General features: G+C 40.2%; 1 protein-coding gene across 1 annotated transcript in view; it reads right to left on the bottom strand.

The window, feature by feature from the left end:
• The window catches only part of cacna1ba (calcium channel, voltage-dependent, N type, alpha 1B subunit, a), a gene marked incomplete at both ends in the record, with an annotated part of 136,995 nt that overhangs the window by 58,529 nt on the left and 65,494 nt on the right, over positions 1–12,972 (bottom strand). Inside the window, 12 exons of the mRNA XM_079160508.1 lie at positions 24–153; positions 1,540–1,636; positions 3,064–3,251; positions 3,701–4,459; positions 5,261–5,296; positions 6,571–6,636; positions 8,054–8,160; positions 10,714–10,781; positions 10,932–11,049; positions 11,135–11,207; positions 12,475–12,606; positions 12,700–12,812. Coding sequence (XP_079016634.1) covers positions 24–153; positions 1,540–1,636; positions 3,064–3,251; positions 3,701–4,459; positions 5,261–5,296; positions 6,571–6,636; positions 8,054–8,160; positions 10,714–10,781; positions 10,932–11,049; positions 11,135–11,207; positions 12,475–12,606; positions 12,700–12,812 — 1,887 coding nt within the window. The remainder of the gene's footprint in view (positions 1–23; positions 154–1,539; positions 1,637–3,063; positions 3,252–3,700; positions 4,460–5,260; positions 5,297–6,570; positions 6,637–8,053; positions 8,161–10,713; positions 10,782–10,931; positions 11,050–11,134; positions 11,208–12,474; positions 12,607–12,699; positions 12,813–12,972) is intronic.

The following is a 12,972-nucleotide window of genomic DNA, read 5'->3' as shown; positions in this document are numbered from 1 at the left end:
TTGAACTACACTGTGTGACTCACATTGTTGCGAGGGGCATTCGTCCAGACAGGGTCCTCAGCTGCCAAAGCAATACTGCTCATACTAATGACAACCAGGATGGACATCTCAAAATAACGCAGAGTCACAATGTAGTGACATAACCGCCTCACCCTGTGGAGAGAAAGGCAGGTAGAGAAACAGCAGGCAGTGGACACAGATGTAAAACAGAGATTAGGCTGGAGCAGCAGCAGAGAGAGCACACCTGTGTTCGTCATACGAGTTCACACAAGAAACACCGTTCATTGGCTAACGTTCCAATGCACAGGAAGCACACTGTACACAGAAACTGAGGAGGAATCCAATAGGAGTGGGGGGAAAAATCAAGACAACATAGTGTCGCAATAGTTTGCGTGGCAAGATTGTATCCATACACGGGCACCAAGTATTGATCTTTTATTATTGAAACTATTAATATTGCTAATACAAATTGAACATATCGGTAAAAACCTTTCAGTCCACTAGAGGTTGCTGAGTTTTTTCTGGCGCGGTCATGGATAAATCCAGCAGGATAGGACTCTGTGGACTGTACTACAAACAGTTCCATTTTTCAGGTGCATGATGCAACATGAAGACAAGTTTCTATGACAGTGTTGGTCAATCTGTTTGCTTGACTGACAAAACTGTTTTGCTGCAATAAAAATTACTGAAGTGAGATGAATATAGTGAAAACAGTTGGTGACTCACTGCATCATTTGCAGTTGAAAAAGGTAATAAATCACAATATATGTTATCGAAATAATCAGTATATTGCAAAATGTATCGTATTGTAGGGCCACAGCCCATCAATCCACACAGAAAGCAGTCAGGGAATCCAAAAAATAGAAATACACATCAAACGGGCAAGAAATGTTGCACAAATGTAGGGAAAGTTGTCACGAAGCAGTACCTCCAACCCTCACAGTCATCTGTAAATTCCAAGAATAATGCTCATATCAAAATATGATGCCCATATGTTGCAGATAGCTGAAAGTGTATATCCTGATTGCTTTCTGTATTGATTTAATTTCAGTGATTGTGATTAGGTGGATCTTTGGAGCTTTATGTATTTGGAGCTTAGGAATTCTGTGAAGTGCGTTTCCCTTGTTGTTACATATAACCCATCCTATGACACCCATGTCTAAAACTCATAAAACTCATAAATATACTCATAATGTGTTATAATCTGCTCATAGCACTGGATAATTATAGGTATAGGTTAGGGTTATTCTCAACAGCACACAAGTCAGTGGAGAAGCTAAAATGAAAAATGATCTGTGTTCCTGTTAATGTCCTGGACATAGAGATCAGTTACTACTACTGTGAGTGTGTTGGTTTTGCTCTTTGACAGTGTGTTTATGTGAAGGTTTAGGACTGCGGTGTAGGATTGACAGATTCCTTGTATTTATGTGATGATATGATAGTCCATAGATATGAAATGAAAGAGCAAACATCACTTGATCTTTGCATTGTCTGTCTCCCATAGCATGTGGGTGGTCCTTGGAGGTTGAGGTGACTTACGCATTGGTTTGTCCAAAGATGAACATAGAACTGTAAGGCAGGATGGGTTTGGGTCCACTCTCATGCATGGGCATTGTCTCACAGTCAATACTTTTCACTGAGGAGATAAGATAGTTGAATTAAAGCAAAACAGGCAAGACTCGAGACATTCACATTTAACTATCTCTAAGCGGCCTCTTTCTTCCCCACATACAGTAGGTCATTTAAATTGGGACCTAATTTAATTATCGACATGGCAGAGTGGCATTGAATCGCAACTCGCAACAATCATCACATCTAATGTATTGTCCTTGAAACACCATTGGAGAATAAATTAGATATCTTCTTCCACCTGAATGGCAAAGTATGACAGCATGAAAGAATCTTCCCTGCCACTATTTACTGGAGGTCTGGCTGTCTTGTTGTCCATCTCCTGCTACAACCCGTGAAGTATTTGATACAATCTCATACTCTGTATTCACTATGAAAACCTTTTGGCTGGACAGTCTTCCTGTTCTTCTCCAGTCATGGATTCAAGACAATCTTTTATTTTGTATACTTTAAAAAAAATGATTGTGGGGCATTACAGTAGCCTTAAGGCACCAACCATGAACAGCAACATTCCCAGTTCATGTACAGTCTGGGACCTTTGTTGAATGTCGCGCTCCTGTCCTCTCTCTACTGACGGTTACAATAAAGGACAACAGTGGCCAAAAATGAGTTAAAAAGAGGATCATCCACTACTTTTAAGTTGACATATGGGAACATTTTTCACATAAGCGGAGAATTTCAAATTTCCAGTCATCTCAGACATATTTAACTCTGTGGTTGCTTATTTAGTTAGTGACCTACAATCATTATTCAACTTTTTTATTTTCCATAAAGATTTTATTCTAACATCATAACCTCATTACTATTAGTTACTTTACCTTTTTTTGTAAATGTATCCGTATAGTCCTTTACCGCTGTACCCCTGTAGCTCTGCTTGCAGGTGAATTTAGTTTTGTATTTTTAGGGCCGTCGTCATTCGTTCATTCAACCACTAGGGGGCGCTACATAGGAACCCCTCCTATGGAATTTGTCTGATCCTCTTCAAATTTGGTCAGTACGATCTCAAGACCTTTGTGATTAAAATATATTAAAAGCTTTACGTTTGGTTGAATGGCTTAGCCGTCGTGGGCGGCGGCTACTTTACGTGATTCCCCATCAAAAAAGCTGATGTAACTCGGCTGGACTTGTTTCAAACGGTCCCAAACTTCACATGCTTGATAACACTAATGGCCTGAGGATGGCTACAAGCTCATTTGCACTAATACTCACAGCGCCACCTGCTGGCCAAAGGAAATCTGCTTTATTTGATTTTATATTTCTTTCCTTTTCAGCTTCATGTCTTAGAAACATCTGACTTCTGAAATGCATTCTCTTTGGTCTCCTGGGGTGATGATACTCCATACTTGGTTTAACTTTATGTGGCTATGAAAAATAAGACCATTCAATAAAATGTCTGCAAAGGAAGTTAAATTATGACTGCATTCTGTTACTGACTTTGTATGAAGGTGGTGTCTCCGGGTGGGGAGGTGATAGTCACAGGAGGAATTTGGATGGAGGTTTGGCCAGTTCTTCTGACGTTTCTCTGGTTGTCTGAGTCCTCTGGTTGGTCAGGAGGCAAGCTGGCCCCCCCAGAGCCCTGCTGGGGGGAGAAGGCGAGGGACTCCCCCTCTGTTTCACCAAACCTGTCCCTGAACAGATATTAATATACTGTACATTTTCACTGAATTCTTTGATGAGCTCTTTCAGTAACAATTTCTACTCTATTCATATCCTTCCAAAAGGCAAGTGGACTCCAAAATGATGAGGACAGTGACGTGCTGTCATTGTTTTGGCTGTGTTCTCAAGCCAAACAGTGACTATGAGGTTTAAATGCTGAATTTAATCTTTAAGGAGTCCCAAATACTGTGGCTTTTGAAGGAGGTTTCTGGTGGCTGCAATACGCAGGGATTGTGATTACTTTATTAAGTTTGTTGCATTCACTGAAACCAAAATGCACACCAAAATATGTGACAAAAACAACATATTCCTTATACATAGCAGTACATAACATCATTTCTTTTTTTTAATGGGACATACACATATGCATTGTCAGTCAATGAGAGAATGAATGCAGTCATTTGGATTTTTTTACCTGTTACTGTGGGTCTTCTCTCTTTCGTTGGACTCCTCTCCTTCTACTGATTGGCCCCTGGATCCATGAGTGCGATGTCTCCTCTTCTTTCCAGTGGCTCCACTGTCTCCTCTAGAATGTCGATCCCCATTCCTGTTAGATCTTCGCTCTGCCCTGCCTCCACCGTTTACTGTCCCGTTGCCCCCTCTGGACTGCCGGTGTGAATGATGATGCCGATGCTCTCTCTCGCTCGTGACTCCTCCACCTCCGTTGTCATCCACTGAGCTCTGTTGGTTATGTCTCCTGCCTCCCTCTCGGCTGCGGGACCTCTCGCTTTTCCCCTCTTTGCCCCGGCTGCCTTCGTGGTCTTTGGAGTGGCTGTGATGGACATGATGGCCCCCGTCCTTATTGGTGCCACTGTTCTCATTTGTCTCCTGTCTCGCTCTGGCCCTGTCTCTGTGGCGGTGGTGGTGCCGAGGCTGGTGAGGCACAGGAGGAGGAGGGTCAGTGGCAGTCACCGCTGCCTCTGGCATGCAGGGCTTGTGATGGTGGTGCTGGTGGCCAGCAAGCAAAGGCCCCTCGCAAGGCTCAACAACTAGCGGCCGGTCAAGGTGAGTGTTCATGTCGGGCCGGATGTGGAGGGCCGAGGTCAGGCGGAGACGCTCCTCAAGGTCCAGCTCACTGTAGAGGGCCTCACAGCTTGCCTGGTTCTGCCTCCTCAGCTGGTTGGCCCTCTGCTCCCACACCGACATTGTCTTTATCGACTTTTGCTGCTCCTTACTAGAGGAGGGGCAGAAGAACCAGACAAACCAAAACTACTAAGATTCATGTTACCATATGAAATCATTTTCACACATTGATGTCAGTGTTTGTCATTTCTAGGGAATAATCATTTCCAATGGATACACTGGCAGGCATGACACATTCAGTATGTATGTACTTTCTACTTCATGGCACATAATACCAGTAGTATATTTCATTTCACATCTCAGGATGGCACACACAATGATTTACAATATGAACAAGGTGCAATGGAGCTTCCAACACAGCAAACCCCTGGGTCCATTGGGTCCATGGTCTACTGTGGAGAGAGCTCGTCCATGGCTAAGCATGGCCACATTACCATGCTTTGACCACATGGTCTGTGTGTGTTACAGTACTTTGAAATGGTTGAACACATGCTCTTTTGATAGTGTGTTAAAAAAACAGTGCTATCTCTTCACAGTGGGAGATTTCATCTTACAAGGCCATCTCTTTAAGAGAGAAGTCTGTTCACTAAACTTTCCCCACAGAAGCATACTTGGTACTCACCATCTTCATGTGTAAACTTAGAGAGCCAGAGCACTGCCCTACCCTCTACAAGAACTCCTGCTAAGAGATGGATGGACATTATGGGACTGGACTTACTGAATGAACAGAAAAGCACCCACAAATGTGTGTACGAGAAGAATGAAGGGTGGCGGCGTATTATTCACATGGTCTTGCTTTGATGAATGGAAAATAATGAGATAATGATTAAGTATGTTTTTAAGCATGTGATCATCATCATGGACCACCTTGCTAGCAGGCGGTTGGGTTTACCTCAGGTAGTGATGGACTGGGGTGCAGACATAACTCCTACAAACACAAAAAGGGGAGAAGGAACTTCAAATGGACAGAAAGAGGTTCCCAACAAAAACACAGAGGGGACAAATAAGCTTCAGAAAAAGAAATATACAAAAACTCAAAAGGAAAATGTTGCTGAGAAGAAGCAGGGAAAGAATTGGGGACAGGAGACAAACATAATAAATGTTTGGTTTTCATAGCATTTGTTTCAATGTTTCACTGCTACGCATAGTGGGACATCACACTGATGCTTCTCAGAGAACTGCTGTTATTCAAGTAACCTAAACCTATTTTTCATAGCTTTTCTTTTGATATCTCACTACATGTAACTAAAGTGTATCCATTTACCTATTTACAGTGTAAATGTACTGGTGTCTGTATGTACCTGAAATCTGCACTCCAGAGCATCCATTTACCCAATCTGTTCCTCTCAGTTGTTTGAGCTACAGAGCTTTTTACCTATGATAATTTGATTCCTCCAAATGAAATTACAACAATGTGCCCAAATGCTTTATAATAAGAGGTGATGTGTGATCTGGTCTAAGACTTGGGTGGTAAACCCTCTCTTGCTTGAAGGCAACAAGTCGTGCATATTACAGTAATTATAGCAGCCTCTTAGTAGTCTTAAAGTCATTTAATAATCCATTTTGGATGTAGTGTGGTAAAGTGTAAAGTATCTGGTACTCTTATTATTGTGACTACCTCTTCTTCATGGTTATTATGTTAGTAAAGCTTCTTTTAGTGTTTTTCTTGCATGACGATGAAGAAGGCTAGTAACTCAACAACTGCTGTATTCAACTACGAAGTCACTTAGCATCTGTCTTTGCTTCCACTAAGCAGTCGTGGTCTTCATCTGCATAAGACAAGCTCAACGCTGACATGACAGTAACAACATACAATGCATATTTAAAACCAGCTTGGGGAAATGAATCACAACTGAAAATTTACATAATCAACACATACAGTGTGAACAACAATATGTACTATCTTCAAATCTACAGGAGGAGAGGGGCAGATATTGAAAAAAACCACAGGATGTGAATCACAAACCGTGAAATACCACAATCACTGACACTGACATTCGTGGAAACAATAAAAACAGAACACAGGAATGGAAATATTGAAACGGACGCTATCAGAAGGTGTGATCACATCATGTTATTTTGGACAATTTATACAGAAGAATGACATGATGACACCAGAGGAAGACAGGGTTAGCCAGCAGAAGTAGAGGAGAGGAGGTGATGGGAGGATTCAAAAATTGTAACAGAGAGGTAATAACTCACAGTGAGTTAACGCTGCAGACGGATGAGCTGCTAGAGTGCACGTTACCTCGACCGCGTGTTAGAAAACTGCACATGCACAGAACAAAAATGGGGGAGAGGGAACATCATATAGGATGAAGTCAGAAACAGCCAGACACCATCTTCTCTGTGTCTTTTAGGCTCCCATCACAATTAAATGCAATGGACAGTCAAAGCTCAGAAACACATGACTGAGCCTGAACCAGAGAGGAAATGGAGCGCAAATGGAGCGTCAGCGAAACTTTGACTGCCATGGTTACAGATAGTAGATATCATTCAATCTAACATACGATAGAGTAAGGTAATACTGACATCTCTGCACAAGCAACATTTCACTTAACAAGTAATGCAAACAGAATCACAAAGTTAGAGCTATTTTATAATTTAAAAATGTTCTTAAATACACTACATGTATTATAATTTATAAAAATATTTCCCCCATTGTCTTATTTTCTCATTGCACAGCTACTGTCTTCCTCAGTTGCTCTGCTTCCAGTGCAGCTTGTTTTAAGTAGAGCTTTTATCCAATTAGATTTCACCTCTGTGTCTCTAGGTAGAAAAGAGGCCCCAGGCCTGCAGACTCACAAGTGAATCAATGTGCAGTTTAAGTGAATGGGGACGATATTGTTGATTGGCATAGTGTTCAACCAATCAGATCTTTAGTTTGACATGTTGGGCGTATTCTTTGACGTGTCAGAGCCTTCTAGCTGGCCTACAAGTACGTCAGCATTATGTGCAGCTCAGTTTTAAGGTGCAGCTCTGCAGTGAGGTGCAGCATGTGCTGTGATTGGTCAGTGGGCGAGCACGTGATTGTTGTGAAACAGTTGTCTAGTAGCTCTTGCAGTAGGTTTGGATTAGATAAAAACAGATGTTGATGAAGAACTTGCAGGACTTAAAGCTGCATTCATTTATTTCTTTAGCCACTTATAGGCATCTAAATAAGTCAAAATAACAACACTGACATATATTAAAATTGTTATAGCGAACATGTTAGCAGTTTTCTATTGACACATTCAGCAAACAACATTAGCATTAACATTCATTTCGAAAAGGGTTTGTGTCCACCTAAAGTATACAAATTCAATATTCACTCTCCATTTAGCTATAGCCATGGATTGCTCCTTGTGTGTGTTGCAATATTGAAGTACTGAATTATTATGTGCAGAGTTGTTTTATATTTTGCCGGTCTTCTAAATTTGTTGTTTACATTATTTAGGCTAGAGTTAAAGGTTATTAATCCAAACCAAAAACATATTTGGGCACTGAATAACAGGGCAGGATGGAAGGATTTACATATAAAAATGTTGTAAATGTGCGTCCTGCAGTGTGTGTATTGGCATTACACAGAAATGGTCTTTAGCAAGAGCAACATAGCTATACAACAAAAAGGCCTGGAATCCTGCCTTCTGTGTGGATGTGTGCTGAGTGAGAGAGACAGAACTGACATTAGAAGAGGTTGACTTACGCTGTGATGGAAATGTTAGTGGCTGACATGGGGCTGACCTCCTTTACCTCCTTGGCCTTCTGGAGTGCAAGCTTCTTATTGATGGCCTCCTCTTGCTCTTCTTCATCCTGAACAGCATGTGGAAAAACAAACACACATACATGCAAACATACATACATACACATACATTCATACACACATACATACACACACACATACATACACACATACATAAAGTACATACATACGTACGTACATACATACATACATACATACACACACACACACACACACACACACACACACACACACACACACACACACACACACACAAACACATACATACATAAACATATATATACATACACATATACACATACACACATATATACAGACAGATACATAAACACATACATACACACACATATATACAGACGGACATACATACATACATACATACATACATAAACATATATATAAACATACACACATACATACATAAACATATATATATATACAGACATAGATACATAAACATATATATACACACATAAACACATCCATACATACATAAACACATACATAAACACACATACACACACATATATACAGACGGACATACATACATAAACATATATATACATAAACATATACATACATACATAAACACATACATACATACATACATACATACATACATACATACATACATACACACATACATAAACATATATACATACACATATACATACATACATAAACACATACATACATAAATACATACATAAACATATATATACATACATACATACATACATACATACATACATACATACATACATACATAAACACATACATACAGACAGACAGACAGACAGATATAGGATGAAGACCATGAAGACCTTTATCTGTGCAGCAGAGTTGGTTGCCTTCATCCAGCTTGTCAGTAACACCATCAATACAGATTGCTCAGTAGATATGAGCAAGAAGGAGAGTTCAAGTATTGCATGGACACTTAACAAGCATGTAGACTACCAAAACGTGAACACAACTGAACTTGTTTCGTTGATCCACCAGTCAATCAGATTCACATATATCCTCCTGTAAATTGTCAGACCTCATATTTATCCACATGGCAGAGAGAACCACACCTTATTTTGAAACAGGCTTGTATTCATTTTCTTTTAACAAGATTTATCATTTTAAAGTCAGTATAATGTTAATTTCTACAGCACTAATTCCACAAGTACATGAGAGTTATCGTACATGAGAGTTATCATACTCAACACTTCACTGATATATCTTTGATCTCCCAAATTATTTCAACTCACTACCACTTCCATGTTTTGAATTGCTATTTAGCTCCTGTCAGTGAAACTCAAGCCATCCTGCAAAGATGTTTCACATTAAGTCTTCCAGCAACTAAATGAGCATGTTCTCCTCCTTTCCTGGTAATCTTTTAAGTGAAAGTGAAAGGAACTGAAAATAATCAGCGAATGAAAACATTATTTCTATTAAAGACGACAAACTGATGCAATTGGTGTGGAAATTATCCTGTACATTATCCTGAATTATTGTGAGCTATCATAGTACAGGTAATTCAGAGGTGTTTGCTCAGCCTTTACTAGCAACCAGCCTTTCTTCATCATCATTTTATTGACTACTGCTCACAAGGATTTGTAACTGGACAATACATACAAATGGAATAACTTCTTAAGGAATTCAAAAACATAGCGGATAACAGGCTTCACTGGTGAGTTAACAACTGCAAATGATCTTACCCGTTCATTATGAGAGTTACTGACTCAGCATCACATCAGTCTTACAGCCCCATCCTCCAAAGTTGACAGTATTGCCAAACCAGTTAGCCATGGTACCCTCATAGCCTATGCATTTTCACTTTCTTGTGTAAAAGGGGATAAAGGCCACGTGCATCAACACTTTACCTTTTTTAACCACGCCCTACACAAAGGCATCAAAAGTATGAACACATTTTCTGCTTTGCACTTTGTTTGCAATTCTGCAACACACTTCTGATAAAACACTTCACACTGTTGCTGACATTAGACACACACACCATCAAGAATGAAATCTCTTGCAATCATCAACACTTCTATTCAAAATGGAAAACATGTGGATGAGGAAATGTGGCCAGACCCTTACAGAAGGCGGGATCCAAAACCCTCCTCCGTCCCTTACAATAATATTGTGTTGTGAGTTTACAGTAACATATCGTATTGATTACTCTACTTTAATTCTATTTTTCTTTCTAAAAACTACAATGGTACATTTTCTTTTTCTGAAGCCTTTGTGTACTGGAACGGAGGAGGAAATTAAAAACAAAGTACCAAAGACAGCAGTGTGTCATTGCTTTGACAGAAAAATCCAAATGATGCATGTGTGTTTCATTTTGTTGCAAAATTGCCATTTTGAAAAAGGATTGATAGGATTGGATTGCAGAGTTTCATTTTGACAGGAAGTGAAATATTCTTGTGTCCCTTTAGGCTTGTGTGTAGAGTTTTTGACCCAATCAGCCAAATTCCACAACAAGTGTGTAAGCAATCGGCAAAAGCGGCACGGTAAAGTACTTTTACTGAAGGTAAGACGGTGTTTCTGGCTCTTTCTCCTCCTGTAATCAGCTATAAAGCCAGAGTGTCTCAAGCAATAAATGAATACTGCACCTTAGTGAGCTCCTGGGCATTTGCGAGGTTATCAACAGCGATGGCCAAGAATACGTTGAGAAGCGTGTCTGGTTATTTGTGGTGTAAGGAAAAGATCAGATTGATAAAGACAGAATCAACTTTTACAATTGCAGCTGTTCTTCAAATCAGTGATACTTCCTTTCATGGAGTGACAAGGCTGCCAGTCAACCACAAAGGTAATAGGGATAGCAGGATACAGTTTCCAAAGAGAGTGAGAACGATAAAATAAATTGAGGAGAACATTCCCCTGCGAACGCCTCCCTGTGATTCGATCCCATGGTACATGACTGCATTCCAGTCCTCCCCAGTTAGGACCTGCAGAGGAGACACAGTCTCTGAGTGCAGTTCAGAGGTACAGTACAAGCAGAGCAGCAAATAGCATGATGGAGTTGACCTTTACCTGGAACACAGTGAGGATCGCTGCTGGGAATGTGTCAAAGTTGGTTGTCGGCGTTTCATCTTCAAAATTAAATCTGCAGGGAGGAATTGCATGTAATCAAGCTTTAAAGCCACAACACAGTCACAGTCCCTCCTCCACCTTCTGGAAGATGGAGAAGCTCATTGTCTGCAGCACAATATATGTCAATTACATCTGAGTCGTCTGTGTGCCTATAGTCTGTTGACCTCATGGCTGATCTCTGAGTGTTTATTCTTCTTAAATAGATGAGCTGTGCTATTGCTGACATTCTGTGTCTGTCCACCGGGACCTAATTAGAGTACACGCCCCCGATGTAAGGAATGCAGATGGAGGCGGTTGAAATTTGTCTTGTGTCGTCTCAAAATGCATGAGAACTTTTCTTTAGTCATGATCTCATTAAAAGACATCCACAGACAGTAGAGTTAGAACATTGCATTTGTTTCAGCAGCATGTGAATTTATATGGTTTTATTTCCTTATGACGTAGTTGGGAGTTTTCTTCCCACCATTTCATTATCCTTGGCTTAAACGGTTTACACTTGTTGCTACATGTTTCTGAAATAATTATTAGTTATCATCTATCTCATCTCATCTCTAAACTCTTGACTGCTTTTGCTCAATTCTCACACCTTTCATAAATACTTTTCAAATTAGGTTGAAGTCTACTTAGAAATGTTATCAATTAGCCTGTCAATTAGCTCTGATACAGTTTTGATTCCTAAAATGTTTTATGCAATTTGAATTTGTTTTTATCTGTGTATCCACAGGTTTTCTATCTGTATAGGATTGGATATAGGAGAGCATCAGTGTTCCAGGGATACAACACCATTGGGACAGTCTGAGCCTTAGTAATGTCAAAAGGTCTCACATTTTCACTGATTTTGTCTGTCTGTTAGAGGAGTCTTTTTTATTATTATTTCTTATACATAATGATAACAATAATAACTAGCTGAGTAAACAATACTAAAACCAACAAAACAATAATAAAAGTAGTAAGTAAATACAAATATTTAAATTTTCCAAATCTTCATGTGTTCAGTGTATTCGGGCATACAAACATCTTCTGACAGATTAATCAGATTTGCTTAACATAAGGTGCCGAAGGTAATGGACTGACTCCCATGCTGACTTCTGCAGCAGCATTGCAGTTGGGGAAAACAGATCTTCAGTGGAGGATGACCTCTTTTCTATCACGACAGTGGTGTTTCAGATCAGAGTTAAAACTTTGAGAATTGTTCTGCATATTGCGTCAATCGGGTTCAAAGGCCTACTTAAACAAACGGTAGAACTTATGAGCAGCAGCAGGAGAAACAAATGACTCACTGGCCACCAAACAGCTGCATGCCCAGCAGAGCGAAGACCACGATGAAGAGGAAGAGGAGGAACAGCAGGCTGATGATAGACTTCATGGAGTTGAGAAGGGATACGACCAGGTTCCTCAAAGAGTTCCAGTACCTACACACACAGACATATGAATATATGCAGCGATATTCTGGTATATTCTGCGATATATGTGTCCCACACAGGCAGACATTTGTGATGACTCACTTTGTGACTTTGAAGATCCTGAGCAGCCTCAGAGCCCGCAGGACACTGATCCCAAATGAGGCCCCGGGTTTGATGGCAGCCCAAATCACCTCAAAAATACTGCCGATGATCACCTGCAAACACAGCTTTCATTTCCAAACGCTCCAAATATTGTACTACTCTGGCCATAATCACAGGCATTTTTTCTAAAACATTTAAATGACTCTACGCATGCTCACACTGTAAAATCCACTGGCGATTGATTGAACTCCCAGCTCAACAAGGACGACTCAC

Source organism: Pholis gunnellus (genome assembly GCF_910591455.1).
Source record: "Pholis gunnellus genome assembly, chromosome: 6".
NCBI classification, from domain to species: domain Eukaryota; kingdom Metazoa; phylum Chordata; class Actinopteri; order Perciformes; family Pholidae; genus Pholis; species Pholis gunnellus.
This window is presented reverse-complemented; position numbering and strand designations above follow the sequence as displayed.